Source organism: Dioscorea cayenensis, chromosome 5, assembly GCF_009730915.1.
Source record: "Dioscorea cayenensis subsp. rotundata cultivar TDr96_F1 chromosome 5, TDr96_F1_v2_PseudoChromosome.rev07_lg8_w22 25.fasta, whole genome shotgun sequence".
In the NCBI taxonomy this organism is placed as follows: Eukaryota; Viridiplantae; Streptophyta; class Magnoliopsida; order Dioscoreales; family Dioscoreaceae; genus Dioscorea; species Dioscorea cayenensis.
Window position 1 is genome coordinate 8621899 of NC_052475.1, and position 17383 is coordinate 8639281.

The window sequence follows — 17383 nt, forward strand, 5'->3', positions numbered from 1 at the left end:
AGACTGTATATAGACAGAGGTTTTGGCATAGCCTCCAAACATCTAAATCATACACAATAGATATATTATATAAATAGAGAAATTAATGTCATGAATAAGATAAATATATATATATATATATATAGCTACCAGAGCGTCTGAAATTTTAAGGATGTTTAAATCTTTTACCCAAAAATATATTAACAAATTCGTACTATAAAATCTCACGCATGATAGTAGTAATCTTATTATATATATATATATATATATGTTGGTACAAAGAATTCAATAAACCTGAGTCTAAATTTGGGGACAATTTGGGAATCAATTTTGAGCTTGTGTTATTAATTTAGAAATTTTAAGATTTTAATTTAATATTTATCAAATTTTTTCATTAAGTCTTATTTGAATAAATAAGTCTAATTAATTTTTAATTTTTCTATTTTGAGTTCAACTTAACCCCAACAAAAAAAATATATGATAGTAGACCATTAAAGATTAAGAATTTAAAAAATAAATGGTAAATTGTTATATGACAAATGTAATGGGAATTAATGCAGATTTGATAATCTAAATAATTTTTTTTTCATAAAGAGATTTACAAATACTAACATAGATATTTCAATTTATTTAAAAAAATGAAATGTAAGGTAATAAAAATAAGGACAAAAATATGATATATATATATATATATATATATATATATATATATATATATGTTATCATAAAAGGGTAAATAAAACGTTGTTTGAAAAATAATGGGGGTTGTTTGTTAAAATATTTGGTTGGACAAAAACAATATTTCACTTACATTACTTGATATTTTACCTAATTTCTACTAGTTTTTTTAAATAAATTCCAAGAGTTTCAAATTTAAATAAAAACTTAGATTACAAATGATAATCACATATAAATTGTTTTTTTTTAAAGGGTGTGGAAATATCAAGTTAGACTACTAATTAATGAGGGATTAATTAATGTATAATGATATTATTAATTTCGTTCAAATTAATGAGACTAATCTTGATATAAAAGAAAGAAAAAATAACATTAATATAGAATAAAATAAAAAGAAGTGAAAATCTGCAAAACTGTCATGAAATCATACATTTATCGGAGGTTATAACAAAATTGCCACGAAATTCAAGAGCAATAATTTTTTTTTAATTGCGTGAATTACAATATTTCATGGCAGTTTTAGGGCCACTAAATGCATAAATATTGTATTTGGTGAAATTTAGGATCATGTGCACAAATTCAACCAAGTGTGAAGATATATTTCCCTATATCAATATATATATATATATATTTTTAAAATATAAGTTTGCCATTTTTATTTTATATTGATAAGTCCAATTTTTATTAAAATTAAGACTTCTCAGAAAAACACAAAGAAAAGTTAATTATGAAGATTATTTCAAAATAAAAATTAACAAAGTGTATTTTTGAACGACTTTTACAAATTGGCGACAAGCACTTTTTTATTTTTTGCATTGTGTTTGAGAGGTTTTGAACACGAGACCTCCTAAACATAAGTAAAGGTAAAAATCACTAGGCTATGCCTTGGTTCTTTGAATTAAATGTAGAAATGATGGTTCAGTTTTTAACAAAATATATAGAATATTGTAATCCTTAATCCATCATAGTAAATGATGCAATGTCATTAGTGAAAGGAGGTTAGATCAAAGAGAATTAGGCAAATCCTTTGAAAATGCAACAAATATGCTAACTTTCTAGCAACTTAGGAAAGGATGAACTTGGGCAGCAATAGAATGGCATAAACAATAAAGTCACTATAGTTTTGCAACTTATATAATTTCAAAAGAAAATTTTAACTGTTGGATATCCAAAAATTAACCCTGAGTTGATCTCAACCATAGAATTGAAAATTGACGGTGGGAATAAACCCAGGCCAGGCTAAAATGATCTCCTTCTAATCACAGCCATCCATTTTTTACCTAAGCCACGAATCACGAGGCAGGAGTCATAGGGCACGTGATCATCACGCGCCTAGACCTCCATTGGCCTGTGCATGGCTGCGGACTTCTCTCAAGATCCGAAACATTTCATCTTCAGTTCGTAGTGAAAAGAGAGAGAAAGTATCGAAGAGGCGGCGACCTGAAGGATTCACACTATAAACCCTAGAGCTTGAGGACGATGTGGAGGAGAGCCTCTTCGCAGCTCCATACCCTCGCCGCCGCCCCATGGCGTCGATCCGCTGTTCAGCTCCCCTCCGGTTACGCCCTGAGAAGCCCACTCCCCGCCCTCGCCTCGTCCCCCTCGCTGTTCCACACCACCTCCCATCTCTTCTCCACCGAATCGGGTATTGTTTCCTTCCAATCTCGTTGCTTCCTTTTTGAATTTTTTAGGGTTGTAGGTCTTGTGATGGATGTTTGGTGCTCGATCTGGGGATGATTTCTGTAGATAAGCCGAAGCGGGTGGAGGACGTGATGCCGATCGCCACTGGGCATGAGCGTGAAGAGATTGAGGCCGAGCTCCAGGTGCGTGCTGATTTAGGATTTTGATTTTTTTGGATTATTTGGATTTGGGGATGATTGCCTTCATTCTTGGAATGAGCTTAAGAAAAAACTCGCTGAGCTATCCACTTATTGTCTGGTTTGGTTGCAGGGAAAGAAACGTTTTGATATGGATGCTCCTGTTGGGCCATTTGGAACCAAGGTTAGTGAGTTTTCTCTGTGTTCTGTATTTCGATTGAAATGTAGATAGCCTTCAATGTTCTGGTGAACGTTTCTGGTGTGATGATCTCTTGCTCATTTGCCGGCATTAATGGATCTGATCCTTGAGGTTCCGGTTGTTTTGTTATTCCATTGAAATCAGAGTGGCGTTTTTTTAATTGAATGCTTCTGGTCTTCGTTCTTGCATATTTTGATTTTGTTAGGTCTGGTTTGATTCTATCTTGTCTTGTTGTGATTAGATCTGATTGGCCTAGAGGTGTCATGAACACTCTGGTTGTGGTTGCTCTATCTTCATCATCTGTTGTTATCTGTTTTTCTTCTGGTCCTATTCTGGTTCACCTGGTTGAAGGATTTATTTGCTTGGTTGATTTTGTCTTTTACGAGTCTAATTTTGTGTGATTTGATGGCTTTGATATTTTGAAGACTTCTAAAAAAAAAAATGCAATTATGCCTTTAATTCACAGTTCATATGTTTTTGGAAAATACTATGAATATGTTCTTAATTCTTTCTTACTGTCTGTGATATCACTATTAACATACAGGGTTCATTAACTTTTGTGATGGTACAACTATACAAACTTATGTCTCTTGATGTAATCATCAGTAGTAGCAATTCTGGTTGGCAGGTTGTAATTGGTTTGTGTCAACCCTTTTATGTTAGTAAACCCTGCATGACACAAACACAACATAATTAACTAAACGCGAACACAAATATGCCATTGTTATGGTTCACACAACACAACAAATAACACATAAATAAGTCACATTTAATATTTAAATGAAAACTGTTTGGACGTGATTGTACAACACTTGATTTACAAAAAATATTGAAACTTGAATATATACTATGAAATTGTATGTACATTATTCACTCATAGCCAAATAATTAATTATTGATATAGTTCCTTTACGACTTTAGATGATGAGATCAAAATTGGGGATTTGGGAATAGTTAGATGTCAAAGGGAAGTCTAAATATCTAAATGCCTGATTGTTGGAATTACTGTCTTTGTTATTGTTTATAGGATTTTATCTTGTATGCTCCTGATGAAAGGGTTAATTGTTTATTTTCCCAGTAAAAACTAGTTATGCGGTATACAATGAAAAATTCTATCATTCCCATGTATCTCTGAGCCGCTCGCCCTTTGTGCAGAAGAACTAATTAATAATTCTGTATGTTAAATGTTAAAAAGTAACCTTGGTTTGAATTCACCTAATTTGCCTGGAAAATCATAATTATTCATTTTTTACATTAGTTCCCAATATAATAAAAATTTTATAAGTTTTATAAACCTTGATTAATTTTGCATGGATGCCCCCAAGATTCTGAAAGTAGTATAAAACGGTCTCTACTTATTGGATTTTTTCATAAAATCCTCTAATTTATTAAAAGATTCATAAGTTAGTGAGAAAAAAACATAGGTTATTGGTCAAAGATCATTAAAAAAATTACATGAAATGGTGAAAATCTAGGTTCGAATTTTTACATATAAGCTCCTAAATTTATAAACTATTGCGTAGAATACCTTTGCAATGACAAATTAGGTTAACAGAAGAAAAAAAATATATTTTAATATAATTTCTAAGTTATGAAGAAAAACTAAAATTCAGTCATGAAGGTTTTGCTTGTAAACCCATAAGTCTTTTGTGTACTAGTTAGAAATTTTTGCAAATAGATTTCTAGGATTTTTTAACATAAACCCTAGTTCACATTGCTGGGTAAAAGGGAGAGTGAAAGGTTGAGAGAATCAAGAACAAAGGTGTTAGTCAATGGAGTATTTTAGGGATATCATAAAAGCTTTAATATTATTGAAAAAAAAGGAAAGAAGAAGAAGAGTAGCATAAATCATTATTCTATTCATTTAGTCCAAGGTTGTGAGGCTTAGGAATATATTCACTAAAGGTTCAAAGTTTTTGTATTATATACAAGATAGCCTCTATTCTTTTCTGTTTAAACAAGCAGTTGACACTTATAATAAGGGCATACATGATTATAGTAGTCATTTTCTCTGCTATAGTATATTTACGTGCTTTTGCGACCCAACATTCTTGTTCCTTTTTTTCTCAGTTCCAAATATCTTGACAATGTAGCTAGTTGAAAATTATGATTGTTAAGTGTTCTGAAATGTGTCATTATTATTAAAATAGCATGATTCTTATAAAAGCAAAACAAGGATTAGGTAATCTCTTTTTGTACTTTCATTACCTTTAGCTCATGTTTTTGGCATTATGTTTATTGGACTTAATGGTTATTTCTTTTGCCCTATACATAGCTTAAGTTCTCCCCTTTCTACATTGCTCGAGTTTTTGTGGATGCTTTCTGTGTTCGAGTTTTTTTTTTTCTTCTTCTTCTTCGGCAACTTTATCTCGTCATTTAATTTGGTAGCTGTCATGAAATTTAATGTGAAGTAATGTCTTGTTGTTTCCTGTAAGAATGGCCTCTCCAATCAGAGAGCAGACATCCTTTTTGCCTATGATTTGAAGAAGGTAGTATAAATTCTATGTTGTAAGAACCTGACTGGTCCAGCTGGTCTGACCTGGTTGAACCACCATAGAGGCTAGGGTGGTCTGGTTCTCCCCTAAAACCATGGAGATTGAGACTCATTATTGAACTGTGTGACCTGGGTGGTTCAACCGTGGGCTGGTTGACCCAGGTTCGGCTCACATGATTTTAACAAGTCTCAAATTGTTGTTGCTGGTTTTTTTTTAGACTAATTCTTAAACAAATTCTAACCCAATCTAATATTTGTGGATTTAAGCAGGAGTTTATAGTGAGGATATTTTAAATATCTTATGTTGATTTAATTTCAATGTTTAAAGAATGTTTTTTATGAGGTTTATTTTGTTTAATATTTCATATGGATTTAGTTTAGATATTATTAGGCTTTGTTTTAAAATATGAGATGGGACTCCTTTTGGTTAATATATTTTGTGCATTTGATTTAAAAATTAGCATATTATTTAAATACTATATTTTTATTTATTTTATCTATAAAATCTTGTTTGAACTAGTTCGACCTTGATCGAACCTCTTTACCCTTGGTCTTCCCCGGTTCAAAAGCCGAAGTCGGTTTTGACTGCCTCGAGTAAATCAGAGCATAGTAATGTGCAGTTATCCGGTTGTTTTATCCATCACGAATGAATGATATAAAATTTATCTGGTCTGCTTTACAGCCTATAGCGATCTGGCTTCCTGTGGAGTTTATAATGAATTCTTTTGGTTTGTCTTTTTCAGGAGGCACCTGCAGTCATCCAGTCCTACTATGACAAGAGATTAGTTGGATGCCCTGGAGGCGAAGGTGGTAAGTTCCTTCACAGGTCTTCCTGTGGTTTGTTTTGTCTTTCCTATACTTGGTAGCCAGAAACAAAGTTTTGTGTCAGCTTTAGTCTTTTTTTTTTTCCCTCAAGCTATACCCTGATTTTACCACTGGGGTGAGATAAATGAAGAGCAAATCTTCTAACATAAATGTGAGTTGGCTCGAATTGGGTAGTTGGTTTACCTATTATTTTGATATTTGGTTTGCAGTGGTTTGCCTTGTTACTTATATGAGGTAACAGCAGCAAAATCTTTTCTTCTATGCACTTGTGACTTCTTTTGTATAGTCGGGCCACATATTGGTTCAACTATTTTACTTTGAAATCTTGGTTGAAACGCAGAGGATGAACATGATGTTATTTGGTTTTGGCTCGAGAAAAACAAGCCACATGAGTGCCCTGTGTGCTCCCAGTACTTCGTGGTAAGTATGCAAAGACTAGTGCTAACAGATACACTTTCTGATTCGAATGAGCAACACTAAAAAGCACAAGGAACTTACTACTAGATTTAAAATGAGGAAGGTATTTCTTTGGTTCTAGATTTTAGATTTGTGTGCTGAAATATCTCCTTGCTTTGTTTTGTAGCTTGAGGTAATTGGTGAGGGAGGCCCTCCTGATGGACATGGTGATGATGAACATCATCACTAAGACATGTTGCTGCTTCTAAAGGAAATAAGTTTGGGCAAGAGATTCTGTTTCTGTGATATTATATGTACCTTGAACAGCTTTCTTTTCCGCTTGTTCAAAATTTTATCCATGAGACCGGCGAAGTTGACGTCGGTGATGGCTTTTTGTTTTCGCATGGCTTGTTGGTCATCTATTTGACCTGGATTCTTTTAGCGAACTACAATTCTTCAAATAATTTACGGCTGCTTTCAGTTCAACAGACCTTTTTCAAGCTCCAAATGAACCTGTTTCAATTCTAGCATCTCATTGCATTCTGAAGGAAAAATGATTATGAATGTGTGCAGTGTTTGGATGTATCAAGAATGATTTTAATTGCTGAATTTCATTGGCTAATTCATTACTATGGTTGCATTCTGAAGGAAAAATGATTATGAATGTGTGCAGTGTTTGGGTGTATCAAGAATGATTTTTATTGCTGAATTTCATTGGCTAATTCATTACTATGGTGTTATTGGAACATCCGTTTCATTGAAATGATGCGTTCTAGCTGCAGGCATTTTTAGGTCATGGCATTTAACATATAACATATAATAAACTTTATTAAATTGATTGTTATATTGTCTATTATCAACAAGTCTAGTAGTTTATTTGATATACACGCAGCTTCTTGGCGTTAAAAAATGACAGAATTCAATCAGATCTTACAAATCAGATCAATGAAAAAAACCTGGTAGTGAAAAAAAAATGCTAGTCATTTGCTCTACGCACCACAGAATCGCAAAAAAAGATTGCTTAGAGGCTAGAGTGTGTAAATTGGACAATAGAAAATGAGCAACAGAAGTACATGCATGCCTTCTGGCTCTTGAGTTTGGAAACATCTTTGTGGTCAATCCCAAGAGGAATCATTTTGCCATCATTGTCTGGCTTCATTGTATAGTTCAAGATGGAGTTGGGTAGTACCATTTTTTTTTCCAATCTATTTCATTCTCACTATATTCACCATTATTAAGTGTTTTTATATGGTTCTATTGTTTCTAATTCCTAGTCCTGACTCCTGAACATGGTTTTTTTTTTAGTTCTTTGATTCAATGGCAGCTGCATGGGCTACATTAATAGTTTCCTATCTTTTGACAAGCATAGGGATTACCATAGTCACTTTATTTCAATGGGATAATCACAGTAACGGATTGCTTGAAAGTCTTGAGTTTTATTTTATTATTATTATTTTTTAACTATATAATTTATATGAGTAAAATACTTAGATAATCAGACAACTATTTGAGTGCTTCTATTTTGGTCACAAATTATAAAAACTTTCAATTGGTAACCCAATCTCATGCCGTCAATGGCATCCTAACTTGGTGACACATGTCATTTATTTTTTACCACATTAATGTTGTCAAGTAGTATAATTAAGTTGCCACGTAAACAGTCACAAAGGGTTTCTTTTTTTTTTAGCTGATCTCTTTTTCCCCTTTTTTTACTTTTTCACCCAGACCTTCATTTTTTACCTACAAACCCTAACACCTCAATTTCGGCGATGTTGTTCTGCAAGAGAGTGGGTTGTGATCAGAGCGGTGGTCGAATGGCTGTCTGTGACGCAACCCAGGAGGTTTTTTCCATTTCCCGGCCGTTCTTAACACCTCATGCTCTTGTTTGAGTCTATCCTTTCTCTAAATGTTCAAACTTTGATCAGATTAGTTCATTTGGTTTCTGTAATAGACCTACTTCAAATGTTAGTCTGTAAAATGAACAAGCTCAGTCCAAATACGGTAAAACAAAGTAAATCTCACAACCCCAAATTTTCCAGCATCAGAATAACAATATTATCTACCAAAACATAACAACCATAACAAGAAAACATAACAAACTACAACATCCAATAACAACAAGAATTTTCCCACCACAGATATACTGAAATGAAGATAACAAACTCTCAGCAACTTGTCTATTGCCAACCCACGACACCTTGCTAAGCCTTTTGGTTCCTCTAAGAGCAACCAACCACCATTCACTTCTCTAGTTGATGGGGCCACGACATCCCTCTGTATAGCTGTCTTAATAGGAATGTTACAATACTCCCCCCTCCCCATCGAGAGGGATCTTGCCCTCAAGGGCCAGGTGGGCGAATTGGTGTTGAAGGCGAGAGAGATTCTCCCAGGAGTTGTCATCTGAACTAAGATCGTCCCACTGGATGAGGACCTGAACTTGTTTTCATTCCTACTGGATAACAGAGCGAGCTTGCAATATATATGCCGGCTGGATAAGGGGTCTGTAGTCGGCCGTTAATAATGGCAGAGGTATCACATCGGTGTCAGGATCACCGTGACAAGGTCTAAGTACCGAAACATAGAAAAGAGGATGGATCGTAGCACCTGGAAGCAATTGTAACCGATACGCAACTATGCCAATCTTCTGAATAACTTGAAAGGGCCCAAAGTAATGCATGCTGAGCTTCTGGTTTCTACGCAAGGAGACGGAGTGCTGTCGATAGGGTTGCATGTGAACAAAGACCCAGGCACCCTCCTCATATGAGACCTCTGTGTGGTGCTTATCGACAAACTTCTTCATTCGAGCGTGTGCCTTGGAGAGATTTTGCTTCAACTAGGTTAAAGGCTGATTATGATGCAAAAGTAGAGAAGATACTGTTGGGGGCCATCCTTGTGGCCCACATAAGGAAGTAACGTAGGAGGGTCTCTTCCATAGACCACCTGGAAGGAAGTCATGTCAATGCTGTTATGATATGCAGTTACCACAGCTCAGACCAAGGTAATAGGTTAGGCCAGCCCTCGGGATTCTCAGATGTAAAGCACCGTAAGTACAAATCCATCCATTTATTAAGGTCCTCAGTCTGGCCATCATATTGCGGATAGTAGATCGAGGGCATGGCCAACGTCATCCCCATCAGCTGAAACAAATGTTGCCAAAAATGATTTATAAATGCCCGATCTCTATCACTAACAATCGACCGCAGAATGCCATGGAGTTTGACAATATTGTTAATGAAGACCTCCTTGGCCACAGTGCTCATATAACCAACCCCCAACACCATGAAATGGCCATATTTTGATAGGCCATCAACTACGATGAAGATGACTGAGAAGCCCTTGGAGAGAGCCAAACCATATATAAAATCCATTGCGATATTATCCCAAATGCACCTGAGAATCGGTAATGGTTGGAGAAGGCCCCCAAGGCATGTAGTGGTGTCCTTAGCTTGTTGACAGGTCATTCAAGCCTTAACAAAATGAGCCATGTCTCGTTGCATGCCTTTCCATTAGAAATGAGCAGCATGCAAGCATATGTGCGGAATGACACAGTGTGACCACCTGACAATGTGGCATGGTACTCCTGTATGAGATGTTGCTTAAAGTCCACATCGTCTGGAATAACTAGACTACCCTTGTACCAAAGCAGGTTGTGTTTACAGGTATTGTGATCATCTATGAAGGCTTGAGTGTGGAGCGCTTGCAAGACAGAAACACAATGGGGGCAAGCTCTTAAAGAAGTTGAAGCTGCTCCATGAAGAGAGGATGAGATTGAGAATGGGACAAGGCAAAACACCGTGACAGGGCGTCAATGGTGACATTATTACACCCTAAGCGATATTCAATAGTGAAATCATAACCTAAGAGCTTGGGAAGCCATAGTTATTGCTTGGTAGTGTGAATGGTCTGACTGCAAAGATGTTTCAATGGCTGCTGATCAATACGAATGATGAAGTGATACCCAAAAAGATAATGCTGGAATTTAGCCACGGCTTCTGTGATAGGAAAGAACTTGCGCACATATGCAGACTGGTTTTTCATGCATCGGGGTTAGCTTTTTTGAGAAGAAAGTGATCGAGTAGTTATCCTGGCTAAGGATGGCACTCATGCTTTCACCGGATACATCGGTTTCTAACACAAACAGGCAAGAGAAATCCTGTAATTTGAGTACATGAGCTAATGTAATGGCTTTCTTGAGATTAGAGAAGGCTGCTTTAGCATCAGAACCCCACTGAAAGTTATCATGCTTCAATAATTCTGTTAACAGATGAGTGATCAAGGCATAGTCCTTGATAAATTGGCAATTATAGTAGGTTAAGCCCAAAAAGCCACATAACTATTTGATGTTAGTTGGTGCAAGCCAACTAAGGATCGCATCAACTTTACTGTGATCCTTTTGAACACCCTGACCAGATACAACATGGCCCAGATAATCAATGTGAGTGAGGCAGAAATTACATTTGGAATACTTGGCGAATAACTATTGGGCTTGGAGAGTTGATAAAACTATCTTTTTTCTTAACTAGGAAAACCGGGGAAGTGAAAGGCCTCGTGCTTGGTTCAATGAGCCAGTCACGTAGCATTTGCAAAGTCATCAAGTTTGAGATGGCGGCAAGGCGATCGGAGTAGTGAAGATGGTGTGAAAGTTTTCTTATAAGATTTGGAGGGCCACCGGCATCTCTGAAGGAAAAGACAGGGAGGAACTTGATGACTGGGTACCTAGTGCTTGCTGGACTGGTGGTGTTGGAGAGCTTGGAGCCTCTTGCAAGGTTAAGGTAAAACATTATGGGATGGCATTGGTAGAGCAGAGATGGTGCAATTGGTGAATGGAAGATTGTTGCGGCAATGGTTGTGTCTCACCGTATAAGGTGACAAAATGATTTGTCCTAAAGGAACTGGAGGGTAAGCATGCTGTAGTCGACCAAGTGTAGGCCTGGAGTTTCCAACCATGCAACACCTAGGATTAACTCAACACCTGCGGTCGGTAACACATACACAAGACAATGCAGCTCGTGGCCCTGCACGTGAATTTGTAACTGCTTGATGAAGCCTTCGACTTGTAGGGAATTACCGTCACCCACTAATACTTGAAATTGTTTCGTTGGCAAGACAGAAAGATAAAGGAACTTAGCCAACCACGGTTGGATAAAGTTGTCATTGCTACCACCATCGAGTAAGATCTGCACTGGGTAGCCGTAGGTAAACCCAATGAAATGCATAGTGCCAGATGGATGTGTGCTATTTATAGCATTCAATGACATCTTGTGAAATTCCTCTCCCAAAACATTGTGGGGTTCGGATTGAAGGATGAACTCAGTTGTGGAAGCATCAGATGAGTCATCAGTCCATTGCAGCACTAGGAGCTTTTTATTGGCACAGATATGCGACTTGGAGAATTTCTCGTCATAGTTGAAACATAAACTTTATGCCTTGCGAAGCTGCATTTCCTCCAAGCTAATTCATCTATAAGATGGACCATTAGATGCTGATGCTGTCAATGGGGGTGTCGGTAACAGCGGTGGTCGGTGGGGTGATGGAAAAGGAAAGGCATTAATGGTCAGAGTTGGTTAATGTTGGGGAAAGACGGCAGGCGTGAACCGCACTCTCGACGGCCAAGCACAGGTAGAGAATACATGCCGATCTTCATAGAGTTATCTTGTTGAAGCTCGCACTGTAGACTGCTAATGAATTAGTTTAATAATGTAGCTAAGGAAATACCTTCCACTCGGTTGACCAATGCATTAAATTGAGCATGGTAATCAGCTACAAATCCCTTTTGACTGAGTTTGTAAAGAGCATACTGTGGGTACTCAAAAATAGAGGATTTGTATGCTTGCTCAACCTCGTGCGGCAAGGCATTCCATGTAGTTATAGTCCCTAATTTGTACAACATTTTGAACCAAGGTACCACCTATCCTTCAAAATGGATCACAACAATCTTCAATTGAATGCATCGGAGATGTCATAGTAGTCAAAAAATTGTTTAGCTTTAAAGATCCAGTGCAAAGCATCATGCCCATCGAACTTCAGAAAGTCCATTTATACGGACCTAGCCTGGAAGGGAACACACTATCGAGACTCACACACCATGAGCTCCTGATGTGCGGATGCCAAGACTTCGAGTGAAGTATCGGAGGGGCCGCCTTCATGCTGAGCTTCAATGTATTTGGTGACTATAGCCAAAGATTGTTGTAGCAGCTTAAATTTTTCTTCTCGTTGATTGACGACGGCGATGAGGTTATCAACTTTGTTGCTGAGTTCCTTCAAGCGGGTGTTGTCAGCCATTAAGAAAGGAGTTTAGATGAAAGCACCAAATGTAATGGACCTACTTCAAATGTTAGTTCGTAAAATGAACAAGCTCAGTTCAAATACGGTAATACAGAGTAAATCTCACAACCCCAAATCTTCCAGCATTAGAATAACAATATTATCCACCAAAACATAACAACCATAACAAGAAAATCATAACAAACTACAACATTCAACAACCACTGGAGTTTTCCCACCACAGTTGAGAGAACTCTCAAGACAAAATGTCAATAAAGAAATACTTAAAGGAAGATAACAAACTTTCAGCAGCTTGCCTACGGCCAACCCGCGACGCCTTCCTAAGCCTTCTGTTTCCTCCAAGAGCAACCAACCACCATTCACTCCTTGCCCACCTCTTTCTCTTTTTCTTTTCCCTTAAATACCTCCTCCACAACTTGGCCCAATAAACTCCTTGTAGCATGTATTTGCTTTTCTCTCCCGAGTAATATGCCTCCACGTGCTCCTGCCTTCATTCGTCGCCTTGATATGATTTTCTTCAACGACTCCACACCACGTGCCATCTTCTCCTTCGTTTACGTGCTCAGTATGGTCTTTGTTGTCTCCTGCTGATAGGGCCCATTTGGTATTTTGCAATGAAGGATTTCGTGCAAAGTTTTTTACTATAAAGTCTTTCCTTGTAATTACTTTCCTTGAAAAGTAATAATACAATGTTTTATATGTATAATAAAAATTGTAATTGAAATGCATGTAAAGTTAATTCCTTCATTTGGTATGAATAGGTTTCTATGTAAAATTATATGCATTCTCAATTTTGCCCTTAATTACTCTAGTTAAGAAAATAATATATATATATATATATATATATAAAGTCAAAATCCCATCACCAAACTCTTGTAACATCAAATGAATTCATTAAAACCATAAAAAAAGCTTAAATCTCGTTCCAAAAAGATAAAATTTGAACAAAAAAAAATTGAAAAGTAAAAAAAAAAATATCAGAAAAAATCCAATGAGTAATCTCTCTTGCCCTAGGGTTTTGGAAAGAAAAGAAAACAAAGGAGTTTTACTCTAGGGTTTTCAAAAGCAAGAAAAAATAAAGAAAAAAAATTATTTAAATAAGGGTAGTATCGAAATTTCATTCGCACATTTTCACACCCTCCACCCTATGAATCATTTTCCCTAGTCAAACGGAAAGTAATTACATGAATGCCGTTACCTTGCATAGTTTATATTAATACCAAATGTGTGAAAGTCTTTCACGAGTTTTACTTTCCTTACAAAATTATTACTTTCCCACGTACCAAACGACCCCTTGCAGTTTTATAGCAATTGTTGGATATGGTAGATACAAACACATTCACATTTTTTTTTTGTGCTAAACAAGTGTCTCTTCCTTTTAAATAAAGTCCTTGTTTGGGTTGGCTTTAAAAAAAATGTTTTTTTAGTATGTAGAAGTACTTTTTTTAAAAAAAGTGTTTTTCAGAATAAATTAAGTGTTTTTCAGTATTTTATGTTTAGATAAGCTAATGAAGAAGCAGTGTTATATGTGTGAAGTTGTTTGAATGTGGATTTTTAAAAGGTTTTTAGAGGTGGTAAATTACTAAAATGGGTATTTCACTTTGTTTTCATTAAGTTACTATTATGCATTGCTATTAATATTGAAAACACTAATGAAAATAATAATAACTTAATGTAATAATAATAATAATAATAATAATAATAATAATAATAATAATTATTATTATTATTATTATTGTGTTTTAATTATTAGAACCCCATTATTAAAAAAAACCTTAAAATTCTAACCCCGTCTTCGGGGTTAGAATTCCCTTATTAAAAAAACCCCTAAATTCTAACCTCGATCTTTGGGGTTAGAACCCCATGTATTATCCAAAATAACCTAGAAAAACTTAAAAAGATTATTGACTTAATATATATTAATTAAATCAATAAATTATCAAATTTATATACTATTTTAAATATTTAATTATATTAATTAAAGTTAATAATTATATTTATAATAATTAAATATTTTGAAAAATATAATTAAATAGCACCCATTCTTGAGGGTTGAGGACATTAATTTCTTTAATTGTTGAGGGCAAATTAGTAATTGAATAACATTCAAAATAGTTTTTTAAAAGTGTTTTTTCTCAAAAGCACCCCTTTACCAACTTCTAGAAAAGCAGAATTTGAACTTTTTTAACAGCTTCTGTTTTAGTAGAAAAACTAATTCAAATATCTTTTCTTTCACCCAAAGGTACTTAACTTATAAAAAAAATGCTTCTGGGCTTCCCAGAAACCAATCTAAACCGCCATAGTTTAGTTTTAGACTTTTAGTTGTGCATCATTAGTGCAGTGCTCTCATGCTTGTTTTTCTACTGCTAGTTTGTTTAATACCATGCTGGCATAGTTGGGATTGTGGGGACCAACAATAGAACATGTGATGGCTTTGTAACAATGGGATTGTGGGGACCAATTTTAATGCCATGCTGGCATGAAACAATGTACATAAACCGAATACAAAATAAAGAGCCATATAATAATTTAATAACAATACTAGTAATAATGAAACATCTCATAATTAATTTATGCATAATTTCTACCCATTTTCCTCCGTTTTAAAAATGTATAATGTTGTGTTTGAGTATTATTTAAGTTGTTTGTGCCTGCAGCTGCAGCTGCTTCTCTGTTATAATATTTAGTTTTAGTTTTTTTTTTACCCCATAATTGATTCTTTTAACACTGCTATAATGTTTTATGATGGTATCTGTGTAAGTTACATTGTGAAAATTGTCTTCACATTTGATATTGTTTTAGTGCTCTGGTTATCATGTTGATGGTGAGTTTTGTTGATTTGCTACTTTTATTAGAAATAAAAAAGTAAACTAAGTCTTAAATTAAGATAATCTTTGCACAGTGTAGATGAGTTTGATGATGATGTTGGTGCTTTATCGAGGATTAGGTTTTTAGAGTTCAATCATGAGGCAGACATACATAACCCTAAATTAGAGGAAAAGGTTGTTTCCTAGCAGAGAGAGAGAGACATTGAAGGAAGCAATAAGGCAATATGGAAGAAAGGATCAGTATAAATTCACTACAAGAAAAACAGGAATTTGGCACTGTAACTTTGTCATGGAATGAAAACCGTGTCAAATTTTCCACAAAAATTGGCACAAAAACAAAAATTGTGACAAAGTTTGGCAAGGAAACAAAAACAGTGACAAACTTTGTCACGGTTTTTGTTTTCATGCCAATTTTTGTGACAAATTTGTCACAGTATTTAGCACGATACTCACAATCCATGCCAAAAACCGTGACAATTACAAGAACAATATTTTTCACAATTACAACAGTGACAAAAAAACATAAAATGGTCTTTCAGTAATATTGCAAAAAACTAAAACAAATTTATAACAAAATATAAAATTAACATGGATTAAAGAGATGAGTTCATGCCGGTGGAAGCTCTCAATCCATTTGAAGTGAACATAATGCCAGCAACTATTAAACCTCTTATTAACTCAACATGAAACAACTAATAACTACTTACCCCCACACTTCTTATCTATATTAAAAGTTTACAGCCCTCCACCATGCAAATAATCTAAAATGATTGACAATATGACTCTAATTTTATTAAAATTTAATAACTTATTAAAAAAAATAATTATTTTTTATTTGGCACGACATGGCCACAACCGTGACAAATAAGATTATTTATTTGTCACAATTTTTGACACAGTCTTGGATGTACCGTATCAAATTCATTGCTACATTTTTTTATTTTTCATAAAAAATTATATTTGTTGTGTACATGCACAAATATTATTATTAACTCAATAGCAACTAAATATAAATAACAAAATATAAACTAACATGGATTGAAGATATAAAATTCCAATTTTAATATGTATTTCAAAGCATAACTAGGAAAAAAAAAATTATTTGGCACGGCCTGCCCAAAACTGTGCCAAAAACCGTGACAAATAATCTTATTTGTCACAGTTTGTGGAATGGTTTTGCAGATACCTTATCAATTCATTGCTACATTTTTTTTTTATTTTTCATAAAAATTATATTTGTTGTGTACATGCGCAAATATTATAATTAACTCTATAGCAACTAAATATAAAAAAAATACATATTAATAAAAAAGTTTAAATTATTGTTATATATGTATATCTGTATAATATATTAATTATGGTGAAATATTTGTTATTGTTTTAATATATCTTAATTTTAGTGAAATGTTTGGCCTTAATAAATATTTATAATGAGTTAAATATATAACAACGAATTCATGGAAACTATGCAAATTTAATTAAGATGGTGATGTTCCTCCATTTGTTTTTTATTTAGTTATAAAGGAAAATATAGAATTAGAAAATTACCTCATGACTTTTTAATTAATTGTTATAATCTATGTTGACTTATTTTACTTAAGGTGGTTAAATGAATGAAAATGATATATATATATATATATGAATAATTAATCATCTTGAAGATGTAATAGTATATATTATTGTTGGTTTATATATTTTTAATTTTTAACTCATTTTTTATAGATAATGATAATTTTTAGAAATTATATTTCTTAGAAACAAAAATTATATTAAAATTTTTATTTATTTATTTATTTATTATTATTATTCTTAATTCTTTGCACACTTTTTAAACCTATTTGTATGTTTTAATACAAAAAGATCATTATCTTTAAAAAAAACT

At 34.3% G+C, this 17383-nt stretch overlaps 1 protein-coding gene across 1 annotated transcript; it reads left to right on the forward strand.

Moving 5' to 3' along the window:
* The first annotated feature begins 2021 nt into the window (after positions 1–2021).
* LOC120261817 (putative cytochrome c oxidase subunit 5b-like) lies at positions 2022–7018 on the forward strand. The gene is made up of 6 exons (XM_039269810.1): positions 2022–2302; positions 2404–2480; positions 2608–2658; positions 5911–5977; positions 6333–6412; positions 6576–7018. Exons 1-6 carry the CDS (start codon positions 2137–2139, stop codon positions 6636–6638), a joined length of 504 nt encoding a protein of 167 aa, XP_039125744.1. The 5' UTR covers positions 2022–2136; the 3' UTR covers positions 6639–7018.
* The last annotated feature ends 10365 nt before the right edge of the window (positions 7019–17383 follow it).